Here is a 15,534-nt window from a genome sequence, read left to right as displayed (position 1 = left end):
TTCCCCGGCCTGTGGGGCCCTTCTGGCCTCCAGGGATAAAGTACGGCGTCGGAGAGAAAAGAAGCCTGCCACAAACGGGGGAGCGGCCCTGCTTCTGGAGGTTGTTCGCGCCTGCCCGCGGGAGCGGTGAAACTCCTGTCGGGGCTGGGGGCGGGCGGTGCCGACGGCATCCCGCCTGGCGTGGGCAGCCCCAGGGTGCGTGGCCTGCTGCTGCGTTTCGTAGTCGTGGCCGTGCCTTTGCTTCTTGGTGACGGGACGTCTCATGTCACTGTGTAGTTTGACGGATGATCTCTCCCATGAGAAACTGCAGTCTGTCTAATTGCTGTATCTAACCAATTAATGATTCTGAATTGAAAAGGTACTAAAAGATTACTGTACATTAAATCAGAATAAATGATCAGGAGCTTGAGGTTAGACTTGCCTTGGTAACATACTATGAAACACACTGCATCTCAGTGGGTCAGAATTTTTAAAGCAGCTTTGCTCTGTGGTACTTAAGTTGAAACACCTACTTTAGGTTTAGTAATGGCTATGAATTATTTAACAGATATTACAGTACTGGTGGGAGGCCCTTATCAGGAGAAGGTTTTAGTAACAATTATTACCATAAATAATTCACAGATTAATTCCTTTTCCACTCTGGAAGCATATATGTAGTTCTGAGAAGGCAGTAGAAGCACACTCTTGCTTCTGAAATTAGACAGCAGTTTGAAGGTTTGGGGCCACATGATGAGCGATATCTGTGGGAGATAATATAACTTAATATATGTTTATGTTACAAAAATACTCAGAAATGGACTCTGTTATATGCAGAGGCAGTTTAGTAGTAGCTGCTGGTTGATCTGAAATTATGTTTTAGAGCATTTCACCTCTCATCTGAATAGAATTGTGTATTATATTTGCTTCTGAGCTCAAAGTCTGCTAGTAATTGTCTCTGTTTTCAAACAAAAGTCATCCAAAATTAAGAGCCTAAAAATTCAGGCACTGACTAGTAAGAGTCTCAGTTTTCCTGTCTCTAAAGTGATTAGAAGCTACCCTAGCTTTTGAACAGGAGTGGAGTGCTAAACAACTTGATGATCATACACCGCTGATTCATAGGATTACTGAGACAGGAAAACTATCGACGTATTGAGGACGAACTATCCCATAATTTTTCCTGGTGAAAATTCTAAATGTAGTCAGTGAAGAACTAGTGACTGTCATTTTATCCAGATGCGATACTGTCGTTCTTACAATGTTAGCATGAGTGAAAAGTTGAACTCCTGTATTTATGAAAAACACAAAGAATAATAAAGAAGTTTCCTAAGCTCTTAACTAGAATACTCGTCACAAGCTTAATTAATTGTTTTCAAAACTACATTAAACACTCTAGTTTCTCTCTCCTCTTCAGTAGCTTACTTGTTCTCCAAAGTTTGCTCTATGTCTAGCATTTCACTGGAGAGAGCTTAGTGATTTATAACAATATTTGGGTGTGCACAGGCAATTGCAAGAGACCAGTTTAGACTTGCTACTTCCCCTCAGTAGAGTTACAGTAGTTATGGTGTAGAGTAAAATTGTCTCCATTGGGGTTCAGAGTGTATCCTTTCCATGACAACAAACCCCTTTTACTGTGCACTGCACTGAACTATGAGTAGCGGTCCGGTTGTTCCAGCTTAGCTGAGAAGTCATGATTGTTTCCAGTTGTTGAGTTACGCTCTTGTCTGCCAGCACTTGAGTTCTGGTAGATTTAACTGTGGTGTTTTAGCAGCTTACTGACTCTAGCAATACGTCTTGCATTTTTGACTGAAACTACTGATTCCCCATTTCCCTTTTATGGAGATGAGTGAACATGTGCCAGATTGTTAGCTGTCACAGTTTGTGATCCGTCATAGTAGTTTAAGTTGGATTTATGCTAGCAGGTTGGACTGTAAACAGGCATATTTCTGGCACAGGATTTTTTTTGCTAGAGCAATCACTTGCAGCATAGTGACTAGGAGGACATCTGGAAATAACAACTCTTAAAACCGGTATGACTGGTCATGAAAAGTTCTTTAAACCCCAAGTGACAGTCAGTGTCTTTCATAAAACAATTTCAAAGGGCTGAAATTACTTATGGTCCTGTAAATTGCTGTAGAATAGGCTGTGGACTTGTAAATACACAAAGGTTTTGAAGTTATCGAATCACAGAATTTATGAACCTATTTGTCACAGTTCTTACAGGAGGAGGATGTGAAACACTGAGAAAATTAATTCTGTTGTTCTAGAAACATGTTTGGATGCAGGAGGGGTTTGTTCTTTACTTATATTTAAAAACAGTGTCTGTGAGTTTAAAATATCACTGGCCTGTAAATTATTAAAGTCAGAAGCTCTACTGTTTTTGTACATTGAACCACCTGGACAGGAGTCACGCTATGATATGAAGGCACACAACAGCTGATTCTTTTTGAAAAAGAAGGCTTATTAGGAAATTGCAGTAGGACTCCTATTTTGTTTCATTACGATGACTTATATCTACGCCTGTTCTACCCTGTCAGTGGACTGTAATGTAGTGTATAGCAGATGTTACTCTAGAAACTTTGGGAAGAAATACATGCTTCAGATGATCATATATGCACAGTGGCTTAATTCTTCAAGTTTTATTCTTACTAAATTCTAAATACATTCTTGATTTTGTAAGGTGTTCAAAACTATTATTTCCTAAAACATTATTTTTCCTACATCCTATGTAGTTTAAGTACTAAACAGGAACAACCATTTGTGTGAAAATTATCTAAAATACATTATATATCTGGTCAGACCATCTCCTTTGCTATGTAATTTGGAATCTGACACTGGATTTAACAAGGCTGTTCTTTGACTAAAGAAGGAAGGCTGAGGCTTATAGTTCTTTACACACAAAATTGTGATAGTGCTGGGGTTTAAAACTAACGTAGAACAATTTAGTATCCACTGCTTTGCCTTCAGAGTGATGGAGGCATTCTTGTGTTTAGTTTTCATTGTTTCCTCGTACACTGTGTGGTGGATTCAGGAAACAAGTGCATATGCATTCTGTGTTCTTGTCCATAATATTTGATGCCGTTAGAAGTTAGATATCTTTTGACCATATGTTAAAGGTCACTTTTGTCATCTGCCTGAGGTCTCTTTCTTTTGGCAAGGAATGAGATGTAGACGTCCATATGCATATGACTTGAGAATTCTGTATCTCAGAGTACCTGTAGGTCCTCTTGACTTTAAACAAGAGTTTTAGCTGTATTCAGAATTTGGGGGATCATTTACGGGTTGTTTGGTTGGAGAGCAACCTATTTGGCTTTGGGAAATGAAAGTGCTCGTTACTTCAAGATCTTGAGAAGAGCTTTAGTGTAAAAAAAATGGCAAAGGTGGGTGTGAAAGTGTGTAGTTCATTAGTGATTATTAACAATCAGCTTTGTATTAGAAAGTGAAAGTTTATTTTTAGCTTATAGAAGATACATAGTTCCTTTAAATAAAACTTCAGATTCACTACATGTGTTTCTCTCTATTGCTTTGGGAGTTAAATATTGCAATCCCTTGGCAAAGAGAATAGACTATGGTAATTGTTATTTCGATCTGAGTGCATATAAAGGGAAATAGTGTGATTTGGAAATGGGTTTGATAGCGGTGCTGTGTAGTCTAGAGTTTGTTTAACCTCGAGATTTTTTAAAGATTTATTTTTTTAAACACATTTTTAATATAAAGCCTTCTTTGGATTAGCAGCAGGTAAAAATTTCAAGAATGTGGCATGGTGCAGTATGAAGACCTTGGTCATACAGGCATAGATAGCCTTGCAAATCTCGGTATAAAATACATGAACTTACAGGAGACTGCCATCCTGGGTGCATGTTTCTTCCTACTGGTGGTTCTATCATTTGTTAAAAGAAAAGTTTTGAGCAATTAACATGAACAGTATGTTTTCATACGATAGTTAATTGAGTTGAGAATTGACTGAAGTTGAAGATCAAGTTAACGCAATGAAAATGTGATGAGGTAGTAAGGAATTTTTCATTTTTGAATATACTCTACAAATACTAGCTTACTTTGAAAATGACAGCTGCTTGAATTATAATTAATGTCAAAACTCTCCAATGTCCTCATATCAAAATGGGGTTTATACGAGATTGAGCATAGTTGTTGTCCTGTAGAAGTCTTGTATACTTTTGTGACATTTAATACAACATAACAACATAATTTTTTGTTGTGTTTGTTTTGCCCTCTTGAAGCTTAACCTTGGAGACGATATCGTGAAAGTTGTAATCGATTGGAGCAAGCTTCAAAGCATATCAGCACTTCAGCCAACATTGCTCTTTAGTGCACTTCAGCAGCATATTTTATGTTTGCAGGTAAATATTTCATTGGACACATTTGACTTGACAAAAGTGATCAACAACTGAATGTAGTTATATTATCTAAACTGTAAAATTTCAGTCGTTTTGATCTTATGTTGCTATGTCCAACAAAAAAGAATGCAAAAGTATTATACGCTTGGGATTCCACTGTAGGTATTTCATAGGTACTCACACATATAGAGTTTTCAGATTAGTGATGGGAATAGCCACTGTAGGTGAGCAGGCTGAATAAATGCAGCCTCATTGATTTCTAGACTTGCATTGTAAATGTGATACATTTCCATCTATGGTGGGTTATAATTAAGCAATAAGACACGGCAGGTGTGTGTCATGCTATGATAATGATTCCATGCGTTGGGTGAGTTTTGAGGCTCATGGAGTGCTTTCAGTGGTTCAAGAAGTGGCATTATCCCAGCATGACACATCCTGGAGTGTCTTACTGCAATTAAATATATTTTCAGCGTAGTGGTTTTTTTTTTTTTAAAGAGTAATTTCTTTGACATTAATGTTTCATCTTGCCAAGTAGCCAGTCACCATTACTGTTATTTCTTTTAACTATTTGAAACTTTCCAACCCTGCCAAAAGTACATGTAATTTAGTTGCATGGCAGGGAGTGTGAGCAGTTTGTCAGCTGGTAACTGAACAGTGTTTTGACCTTGATAGTTCATCTGTAAAAGGGGGGGATTTGAATACCAGTTTTTTGCTTCAGCTAGTCAATGAATTATTTCAAGTGTGTAGTACTGAGAGGGTGAAAAAGGAAGTTCTTGTATTTGCTTGTCTGTAGGTAAAAGAAAGACCCTTTATGTTTTCCAGATATCCACCAAATCTTTGGTGTGATAAACAAAAAGAGAAAATATGCAGGATAAAACCAAGTAAAAATTACATCCAACTGTAAGAACACTGCAAGTAGGAATTTGATTCCATTTCATGAAATGTGACTGGTAAAAATCATGTTTTCTTTAAAAAAAAAAATCATTTCTAGAGGGGAAAATAAGCAGCGGAATTCAGACCAGATGAAACTGGTAAAAATTAAAAAAGGGTGTGTGACATATATATGTACTGAAGTTTTGTTATTACATCTTGTGTAAGAGTTATTGCAGTAGAATAATAAGCATTTATTTTTGCTGCTACAAATGTCAGTGCATTCTCTCATTTAATTTCATGACCTAAGTAGATAATCAACCGTGTCAAGAAAAGCATGTGTTCAGGATAACGCCTATATATTTCATGTCTGTGTTCTCTCATTCACTTGGGCAACCGCAGTTTCAAGTGGAGAATGTAGTGCTGTGGTGATAAAGTAAAAGCTTTACAGTGTGAAAGCATTGGCTTTCATGTTAAGGAGGAAAAATACTAAGCCTTACTGTTCTGAGTAGGCATTTGAATGACATGTTAATTAAGTGGCATTGGTGCCAACGATTGATGCTTTGATTTAGCTAGTAACAGACTAGTAGCAGGCAGATTTTCGCCGAAATTTGGGAGTTTTCCTATACAAACCTCTAAAAGGCACAGGTCAGAAAGGCCAGAGTCATGGTGTGCATGGTATTGGAACGATAGCTTTTTTCTTTTTTTTAAAATTTTATTACTGTGTTCCATCAGAGGCAGATGTTGTAATTCCTAAAATTATTTCAGTTGGTCTGTTTTAGAAATTGTAATAGTACTTGGCTTTTTGCTTTTTGTTTTGGGGCTTTTTTGGCTGCTTTTTTTTTTTTTTAATCCTAACATACTGTTTTCTGTGTTCAGCCTCTTTTAGAAAAACTCCAGTCATTGATTAAAGAGGAAAATATAGGCCATGTTGAACCTGCAGGTAAAACAGAAGGCCAAACTTGTGAAACAAGTTTAGATGTTTATGATGGTAACTGTCAGACTGAAGAAAAATATGCAAGTTACGAATTGGGAGATCTGAAGGATGCTCATATTAATTTTGATCCAGAGGTGGTCCAAATAAAAGCTGGAAAAGCAGAAGTAAGTGATTTACCTAATTTAAAAACAAAAAGACCTTTCTAAATTTTAAATTTAAAGAATTAAATAGATATATGCCATCATGTTTATTACCTGCAGATTGACAGGCGGATATCAGCCTTCATCGAGAGGAAACAAGCTGAGATCAATGAAAATAACGTCAGGGAATTTTGCAATGTTATTGATTGTAATCAAGGTAACTGGCTAGCCAGACTTTAATCTTCATAGCAATTTAAGTTGTTTTTTTATTTTTTTATTTTTCAAAAGCACTATTCTATATTGAAAACAGAACTTTATTTTAAGCGTAACTTTATTTTAAAGTTAAGAACTTGCATGTGCTCTGCAGATGTTGTCAGATTGACTACTTTCTTTTTTTGTCTGTTTAATGCATCCCATACAGAAAGATTATAGCTATTGCTGTGTTCATTTTGAGAACTGAGATCTTAAATCAGATTATTTTGTAGCTATTGTTCCCAGTGTTTTAGCTAGACGTTACTTCCAAAGTCAACAGAATTGCAGTTCAGAAATGTCTTGTGAATTGCATATTCGAATTGAAGTTAATTTAATAGTAGGTAAATTACAAAGAAGTATTTTTAGCAATCAATTTGAATTGCTAGCTACTTAGAATAACTTTTTCCTTTCAACATTACTCACGCTATTGGTGTTTTTAATGCACCAACTGGCACAATTGGCTGTATCTATAACCAATCTTAAATCCATCTGGTAGGCTGGATCCCATTAGCACGATCAGTAACTGTAACCAAACGCATCTTAAAAGTGAAGACACTTTTATGTACATAAGTAGTACAGAGACATTTTCTAAGTACCTGTGAACCCAGATGTGCATTGTCTCTGTGATGTGCTTAGGCTTTTAGAGATCAAAGCTTATTGTTCCGTAAGCTTTACAGGAAGAGAGTTTAACTCCTTGAATATTAGTTGGAATGAAAATGACATCAGAAGTCTAGTAGAATATGCTAGATAGTAAAATACTGATTCCTAAAATTGTTAATTGCGTACAGAAGAAATGATGATAAGACCTTGCTTTGTATGTTCAGGTATAATAAAATATGTGTAAAACTTTGGTGTATATGAACAGAGATTAAAATATAAACATTAGAATAAACTAAGATGGTCTGTACTGTAGGTTTTTTGGTTAAACAAATGAAAGAAGTCACAGGCATCAGAATAAATGCAGGAAGGTGAGAAAAGAATGCTGATGAGTAAACTACACCAGTCTAAAAATAGGAGAACAGTTTCAAAAAAGGACATAAAACAGAATAACAGTGGTAAACAGGGAAAAGACTTCTGTACAGGAAGAAAGAAATAAGTTAGAGAAACACAGTGAAAAGTAAGAACCAAATAAAATGTAAATTGGAAGAAATTTAGTCCTGATCCAATAAACTTTTATTTACACGTGTGCATACATTTAAATAAGTGACTTATCCAATTAAAACCAGTAGGTTCATGCAAGTGTGTGACACTATTAATGAGCAAGTGTTTATAGAATGAATGAAGTATTTCTGATGTTTTTATTGTGTGAAAAATGTTAATTAGATTTGCTAAAAGCCTCAAAGCTGATGATGGTTAGAATATTTTAAATTATAAAAACATAATTAGGACCTCACTTTTTATATTATTATTATTTATTTAGAAAATAGCTGTGCCAGAACAGATGCAATTTTCACACCCTATCCTGGATTTAAAAGCCATATAAAGGGTAAGAAACTATTTTAATATCCATATATTTAGAGTGTCCAGGTAGAACAGCACTGATGAATTTTTGACTTAAAAAATTTTTATAGAATGCGCAAAAAATGCAAACTTAACGTATTGATTTTTGACTCTAGTGAATACTTTTTCATCTTCACTTACTTCTCCGAGGCTCTCAATCTCATAACTGCTTCATTAAGATGATGGTTACACACTAAAGACCAAAACAAAGTAGCCATTTTCATTGTCTGAAAGGAAAGATGCAAAAGATAAAGCAGGACAGAGAAGCTGAACAATTCTTAGCTTTTCTTCTAAGGTGAAGCCAGCAGTCCAGTTAAGGAATTGAGATTAAATAAAATTATTTTCTCCTTTTCATTAGTTGGTGTAAGTATATTGAATTAGGAAATAGTTTTGGGACACAGTGGAAGTTCTGAGACATAGATTTATGGGAAGTGACAAGCTGGGGAGCAAGCTTACCACTGTACTACCTTTTGGAAAGGAGTAAGTGTAGAGATGATTGTCCAAAAGAAGTTATGCATAAAAGACTGCTTGTCCATCTACTGCTCTCTAGGCATACACAAGTTACTCTGTGTTTAAAAACAAACAAACAAAATCTCCAAAATGAGAATGAAAGTAACCCTCTTTTCCGTTTTTGAGAATGGTAGTATTCAGTTATCCACTTGATATTGGTTCTAGAAACCAATTCATTATTCTGAATTCTAGAATTCAGAATAATACTGTGAAGCACGATGATAGGTATAAGCATTAAAAGGTTTGGTGAGCTAAGAGGGAGGTGGGGAAGTGAATTTGAGTTCAGAATCTTTCACCAAGAACCCCTTTTGGTAGTCACTTTTTTAAACTGAGTGCTAGTTTGTAACTTGGATAGTAGCGTATTACAGGAAAAAAGAAAAGTTTGCACTTCAAGTAACTAAAACCCAGACAGTTCATAACTGAAATGTGAGTAACACTTAGAAAGGAATTGGAAGTAAAACCAGCATAAGCTGAAGCAAGAATGTAACATGTGGTCTTCGTGAAGTACTAAGAAGGTGTGTGCTTCAGTGTCTGGAATTGCCAACGTCGTCTTTAAGTGTGCAGTATGCTGCAGTAGTCCTGTCAGGAAGGACTTGAGAAATGACTGTGACTTAAAGACAAGTGACCAAAATCTTCTGATGAAGACACAGTGCAGCAGGGGGAGAAGATAGACCCAGAAGCAGCTGAAGAGTCATTAAAGCTGTTACCCGCAGTTTCCCAAATAACAAAAATTAGAAGAGAACTTCCTTGCTGAAATTCGTAGCGGTTCTTTTAGTTGTATACCTCCCCTCATCTTCACGTATTTATGAGGCTTCCTGTAATACTAGGTCTGGCCTCCTCTTTGCATTCACAACAGCTCACATGTGCAACTGCTGACATAGATAGCAGGTTTTCTGCTATTTACCAGCAGCTGATGACAAATTCTTGATACTGCCATTCTACATGAATGTATGAGTAATTCTTTTACTTTGCATATGTAAAGTCCTAGGTTTTTTTTTTTAGTTTAGTTACCCATACAAAAGTAGGAAAATACTTTTACTTGAACCTTCGATTTTAATGTCTGTGAGACCCTCCACGTGAGAAACTGGAGTGAAATTGATTTAACGTGGGTTTTCATATTATAATATTTTGATTGTTTTAGTTAGATGTACTTCATGTTTCATGTGCATATATGTTAAATTTGTGTTCTCTTTACCTAGTTTCTAGGGTAGTAAATACATATGGACCTCAGACTAGATCTGAAGGAGTACATGGGTCCAGTCACAAAGCCAATGTACCCATTCATGATTGTGGAAACCAAGCTGTTGAGGAGAGATTGCAAAACATTGAAGCACACTTACGGTTACAAACAGGTTTGTATCATGGTTTAATTTTGACATCGGTGTGCCAGTTTGTACTACAGTTATCATTACTGTAGTAAAACTGCAACTCTATAAAAACTGTGACTGTAAAAACAGTGGATAGATCCACTAAAGGGTTTAGTCATCCCAAGTGCTACAATCTAATGTTTAGGTTCTTATGCCCAAAATGGAACCCAGATTTATGCCCAAATTAGGATGCTGAGTTAGTAAATCTACACTTGATGTGGTGGCAAACGAAAGAGAGGCATTCAGAATGGGATTTAAAACAGGTAGGAATTCTCCACAGCCAGTGGAGTCCCTCTGCCTTGGCTCACTGAACAGGAAAAGCTGAGGTTAGGACTGAGTCCTGCTTCATGGACACCTTGTGGGCTGGGGATAGGATGAACCCAAAATACAACCTGATACCTTTTCCTAAAGGTGGATGATTCTTGAAATACAGTTAGGTGAGAAGCTTGTTTCCCAGAATGTGGAAAAGTCATTGTCATCCCTTTAGCCATGCAAACATGAGTCCACACCTTTCACTAAAATAAATGCCATAGCCACCAGGCTACTGACTTTTTTAAAAGTAGTTGTTTTCCTCACCCCAGCCCCAGTTTTCTAGAATATAAATCAATGAGGCACTTATCAAGGAGGAATCTGTATTTTTCCTGAAAAATGTTTTCAAAACGGAACAGAAGCCCAGATCTTCACCTAATAAAGTGAATGTTCTACACATCACACTACAGACACACACTGACTTTTTTTGTCTTCTGAATACTGAATAGATGCCAATCCATTCTCTAAGAATATGGTGAACATTGACTAGGTTAGTGGATTCCCGTGAATGCATACTGGATCAAAGTCCTTTGGCGGGAAGGAGAGTAGAATACTCTTAGATACTGTTGAGGCAGCAGTCAGAGCTTGACTCTTAGCTGTATAGCTGTCTCAAAAATGAGGTGGTTTTTGTGCATGGAAATAAAATTTGCAAGTGGCTGGCCAGCATTAAGGTTATAATGTGTAGTAGCTTTGGAGTTTATACATATCAGAGAAAATGATTGGGGATAGCTAAGGAGGGGCTCTTGCTTCCAGGTTGTGCCTATAATAGGTCATAATTTTGTTTGAAGGAGCAGGTCAGCTAAACTACAGTATAGGGGAAGAGGATGAAAGTGTGCAATTCCAGCTCAACTCCTGTCCAAATCAGCATTCCTGGGGAAGGTCTCAAGATTATTTGTTACTTAGCCCAGCAGCTGTGCAAAAAGTATTCATCTGAGATGGTAACCTGCCTCAGCTACCTGCTCGCCATTTTTTGTTTCTGATGACTGAAAGAGTTGTTCTTGACTCATCTACTGTTTTTCAGAACAGCTTCGTCTAGTGCTGGTACTGCTCTTTTCCCTTTACATTAAGAGGCAGCAATATTAAGAAGAGTCAGAGGTTAGCCGATTTAATTAGTAGCTGCTGAGTGATGAGTAGAGAGCAGAACTGAAGGAGGGAAGCTACCCGCAAAATTGTCTGTCTGAAGTGAGGAAATAGATGAATAGCAAAAGAACTCATTAGTGCTTATTTCAGTAGTTTGTGGAATAGAATTGTCTTACCTAACAGACCTAGAAATAAATGGAAATGGGTGGCAAGAGAAGAAGTAAAAGCTTGCTAAGGCCTTGGTTGTCACTACTGTTCAGAACCAGACTATCATTTTAATTGGGGTAGCCAGTAGTTATTTGTGATAAACAGTGATTTCAGTTTATAGAATACTATGTAGTATGAATAAGATGCTTTCTAAGGCTGATCTTTTGATCAGTTCTGTTCTTACATGGGGAAACAAGCCCAAGCTGCTGTAGTATAGCTGTGAACAGCAAATGGGTTGAGGTGGGGTTTTTTGTTGCTGTTGTTTTTGTGCTGTTTGTAGGTTTTGTTGGGGTTTTTGTTTGGGTTTTTTGGGTTTTATTTGGAGGGGGGAGGGCTTTGTTTGGTTGTTTTTTTCCAAAGCTCTGTTGCTCTATTCCACACACACATTCCCCACCCCTGCTGCTCCCATCTATGGCCAGGCAAATGCTGTTCATTGTCAAGCACAACTCATACCTGTCCTCTAACCTCTGATGCTCAGTAGAGATAGGTTTCCTTCAGAACAATCTTAGATATCAATACTGAATTCATGTGTGGTCTGCCATCCCATCTGCTCCCTCCTGATGCTGCTGGCAGTTTTGAAGTGGTAACATTTGGTGTGTGACCAGTGTATTGTAAAAGTGATCATTAGTTGTTCCAGGGACCTTGTCAGACATATTTCAACCACCTGCATAAAGTTGTCTATTGCCTTCACTGACTGCACTGGCTTATCAATTAGGTTTTACCCTGAATCATATTAATTACCCTTCCTTTTTATTATCCCATCAACTCATTTTGTTTCAGCTACTGGTTGATAGCTGGACTTGAAGAATTCACCTGTAAAACTTTCAATCTTTAGTTTAAAAAGTTATTCAAGTGCTTTTCCCAATTTCTTTGTATTTGTACTGGTGTATTTAGGTGGTCCTGTACCAAGAGACATTTATCAGAGAATTAAGAAGCTTGAAGATAAAATCCTTGAGCTGGAAGGACTGTCTCCTGAATATTTTCAATCTGTAGTAAGAAATTCTCTCAACTTCTTCTAGCATACCTAAATGCATTCGGGACTTTTGTGCTTAAATCTTTGATGTAGAGGCAAAACCCTAAGGAGTTAGAGGGCAGACACTTCTGTAGACGGCTCTGGCTTTGTGTAATGGTTACATTTCATGTGGACCATCTATATACGTTCATACGTTTCTACCTAGTTTCTCATTAGAGAAAATAGTATTTGTTGGGGGAAAAAGATTGCAGCCACCCGAGCTTAACTAATTTGTAAGAATTGTATTATAGACATTGGATTTCTCCCCCTTTGCCCCCGCCTTAAAATCTGAAGTGTTTCTAATGACAAGAAAATTTACTAAAGTTTTGATCTCAGTACAAATCATTAATGGCTTAAATCAACTGAAATCCTTTGGGCTTCTGTCCATGATCTGATTACTAAAGATCAGCTATGTGAAATAACTGTTCCAATAGGATGAGAGAGTAAACCCTTTAAAAATTGTTTCATGTGATTCCATGACTTAGATTTCTTTGCTGCTAGTTTTCGGGCAGAGTTCTCTCTCTTTCAGAATAGTAAACCTTATCCTTCATTCACCAAAGGAGATTAGGACAAAGAGAACATTAGTTTTTACTACATCAGGCTCTGCTTGGCTATAGAAATTTCTTGTCTGTTATCTTGCTCTTCCTTCTTTTCCCATGTAACAGTAAGAATGCCTCTTTTATAAATTAAAATATGATCAACAGTATCTTCTCCCTTGAGAGCAGCCGAAGAAGAGTCAGCATTTAAAAATCAATAGTGATATTATAAATTTTTGTTTCATTTTTTTGTTTGTGTTGGAGACCAATAAAGGCCTTTATTTGTGAAGCTGTTTCTTCAAGTTGTTGGAAACCAGAAGTTAAAACATACACTTTCATAAGCTGAAATTTCCACGGGAAGTGCTTTAGGATCTTCTCTAGAATGGGGATCTGGGAAAAATTTGTGATGGTGGCAATAGTAGTGTTGTACAGTAATTAGCATTTTTTTTTACCCAAAGTTTTGCATAAATATTGGTGTAGATACAGGAGAATTTTAGGGAGGAAAATATTGACAGTTTCAAAAGCTGGATATTGATCTTGGTTTTGTCTGAAGGAAGCTTCAGTTAAGTTGATAGTTGTTGGCTGCCAAGTATGGAGAAGCTTCAACCGCTTCTGACTGCTCTTCAGTAGTATTTCTCGTGATCCAAAGTACACTTAATTATAAAAAGATTTCTTTAATCCATGGAATGGCAGTCACTGTTCTTTCTGTACTTTAAAGACTCTTGTCAATGTTACAGAATTACTTGTGGTCCTCTGTCAGTGCAACATTAAGTCTGTTTTGATTATGTCTTTTCTTTAGAGCTGTTCTGGCAAGAGGAGAAAGGTTCAACCTCCCCACGTAAGTGCTGTTAACTTTTGTTTACCTTAAGTTTAGGATGTTTTGAGTGAAAAGTAATCAGAAGCTCTACTAAGCAAATATCTAACTTCTCAGAAATAGCTGCATCAGTATTGGATAGCTTGCTGGCAAAGAAAGAGTGGGAAGGAGAAAGAGTTAATGGGTGTCACAATGAAATGAGTCTTCTAAGAGTCTGTACTAGGGTAGGTTAGTGTTTTCACCAGTTAGAAGGTTGATAGAATAAAATAAATCTGTAATGATGTTAATCAAGCTAGGGGTAACAAGAAATTTGTGAATTCTGATCGGCCTCCTAGTAATGGCTTCTGGTTTTGTTTTGTGGTTTGGTGTTGGGTTTTTTTTTATTTGCTTTATTGGTTTATGAAGAGACAATAAAAGTAGAAATGGCTGGCTTGGCAAAAGTGTTGCAGAAACACCTGACATTATAGCAGATATTAACCTAAATTAGTAAGACTTGCTATTTTCACAACACCATCACATAAGGGAATGCATTAACAGTGTACCTTAGGCCACAAGAGGGAATTTCTCATCAGTGCAAGTGAGACCGTAGCTGGAACACTTGTCTCCTACCAGCCATCACACTCGGAGACAGATGGACTGGGGAGAATGCTTAGAATGGGATGTGGGCCATCTGAGGTTTGAGGAAGTAGGCTTGTTTCCACAAGAAAAAAATCCTCCATAGGGTGAAATAAACCCCTTCAGTTGTAGAGCTGGGTTCTACAAGATCTAGATAGTCTCGTCCAGTGTTTTACCATCAAAGGATTTTTGGGTTTTTTATGAATAGGTTAAGCAAGCATCTAATGGAAGTAGCATGGATATATTGATCCATGATTAGGACTGTCAGTTTCTTCTAAGTTTACATTCTTTTTCTTTCAAGTTTAAATAGCCGTAGACTAGATTCAGACAATTCTGCAAAAGTATTTCTATCATTTAGTGCAGTACGCAGTGACCTCAAGTATCAAGTGCTAGGCCACTTCTCTAGCAATTACAAGATGTAAATGATTGTGGTTTTTATTTTGTTCTTTTAGCAGAACTACTCATTGGCTGAACTTGATGAAAAGATCAATGCTATAAAACAGGCATTACTGAGGAAAACAAAAGAAAGCAAGTCCAAGGAGGTTGAGCGGCTTCTTCGATAAAAAAAATCTTTTCAGAATCCTCATCACGCTTTACACATACCTAAACCATAGACCTGAGTAGTGTTCATTGGGGATGACTTTAGCAATGAAAACAAAGCATGCATATAAGCTCCTTTTGGATGATCTTCAAAGCTTGCTTTCAGAAGGACTCATTTAAAAACAGTGTTATTAATGAAATAGTTACTTTCAAATGAAGAATGTTTTAGGAATAGCATTCTAATAATCCATTCCCTTCTGTTATAAAGGAGGATTGCAGCATTGTTTGTATGTGGAAAGTCTTAACCCGCATACGAAAGCTACATCTCGCATGTAATTCCTGGTGATTGACTATTCAGAAGGGCTGTCTTTTGAATACTTTTCATGTAAGTAGTTTGCATAGACTTGTGAAATAAAATGAAATACTTCCTCATAAGTAAACTGTCTTAGGAAAAAAAAAATTACAAAAAACCTTGCAGTATGCATGCTTACCTGCATTTTTTTCCATATTTGTC

General features: G+C 36.9%; 1 protein-coding gene across 1 annotated transcript in view; it reads left to right on the top strand.

Moving 5' to 3' along the window:
- MBIP (MAP3K12 binding inhibitory protein 1) overlaps positions 1–15,049 on the top strand; it is a 124,333-nt gene extending 109,284 nt beyond the window's left edge. The window contains exons 4-11 of the mRNA XM_009319464.1: positions 4,215–4,334; positions 6,081–6,302; positions 6,399–6,495; positions 7,951–8,016; positions 9,740–9,892; positions 12,398–12,495; positions 13,851–13,889; positions 14,933–15,049. Coding sequence (XP_009317739.1) covers positions 4,215–4,334; positions 6,081–6,302; positions 6,399–6,495; positions 7,951–8,016; positions 9,740–9,892; positions 12,398–12,495; positions 13,851–13,889; positions 14,933–15,043 — 906 coding nt within the window. The 3' untranslated portion in view covers positions 15,044–15,049. The remainder of the gene's footprint in view (positions 1–4,214; positions 4,335–6,080; positions 6,303–6,398; positions 6,496–7,950; positions 8,017–9,739; positions 9,893–12,397; positions 12,496–13,850; positions 13,890–14,932) is intronic.
- Positions 15,050–15,534: the final 485 nt, after the last annotated feature.

Source organism: Pygoscelis adeliae, unplaced genomic scaffold (genome assembly GCF_000699105.1).
Source record: "Pygoscelis adeliae isolate BGI_AS28 unplaced genomic scaffold, ASM69910v1 Scaffold71, whole genome shotgun sequence".
NCBI classification, from domain to species: Eukaryota; Metazoa; Chordata; class Aves; order Sphenisciformes; family Spheniscidae; genus Pygoscelis; species Pygoscelis adeliae.
This window is presented reverse-complemented; position numbering and strand designations above follow the sequence as displayed.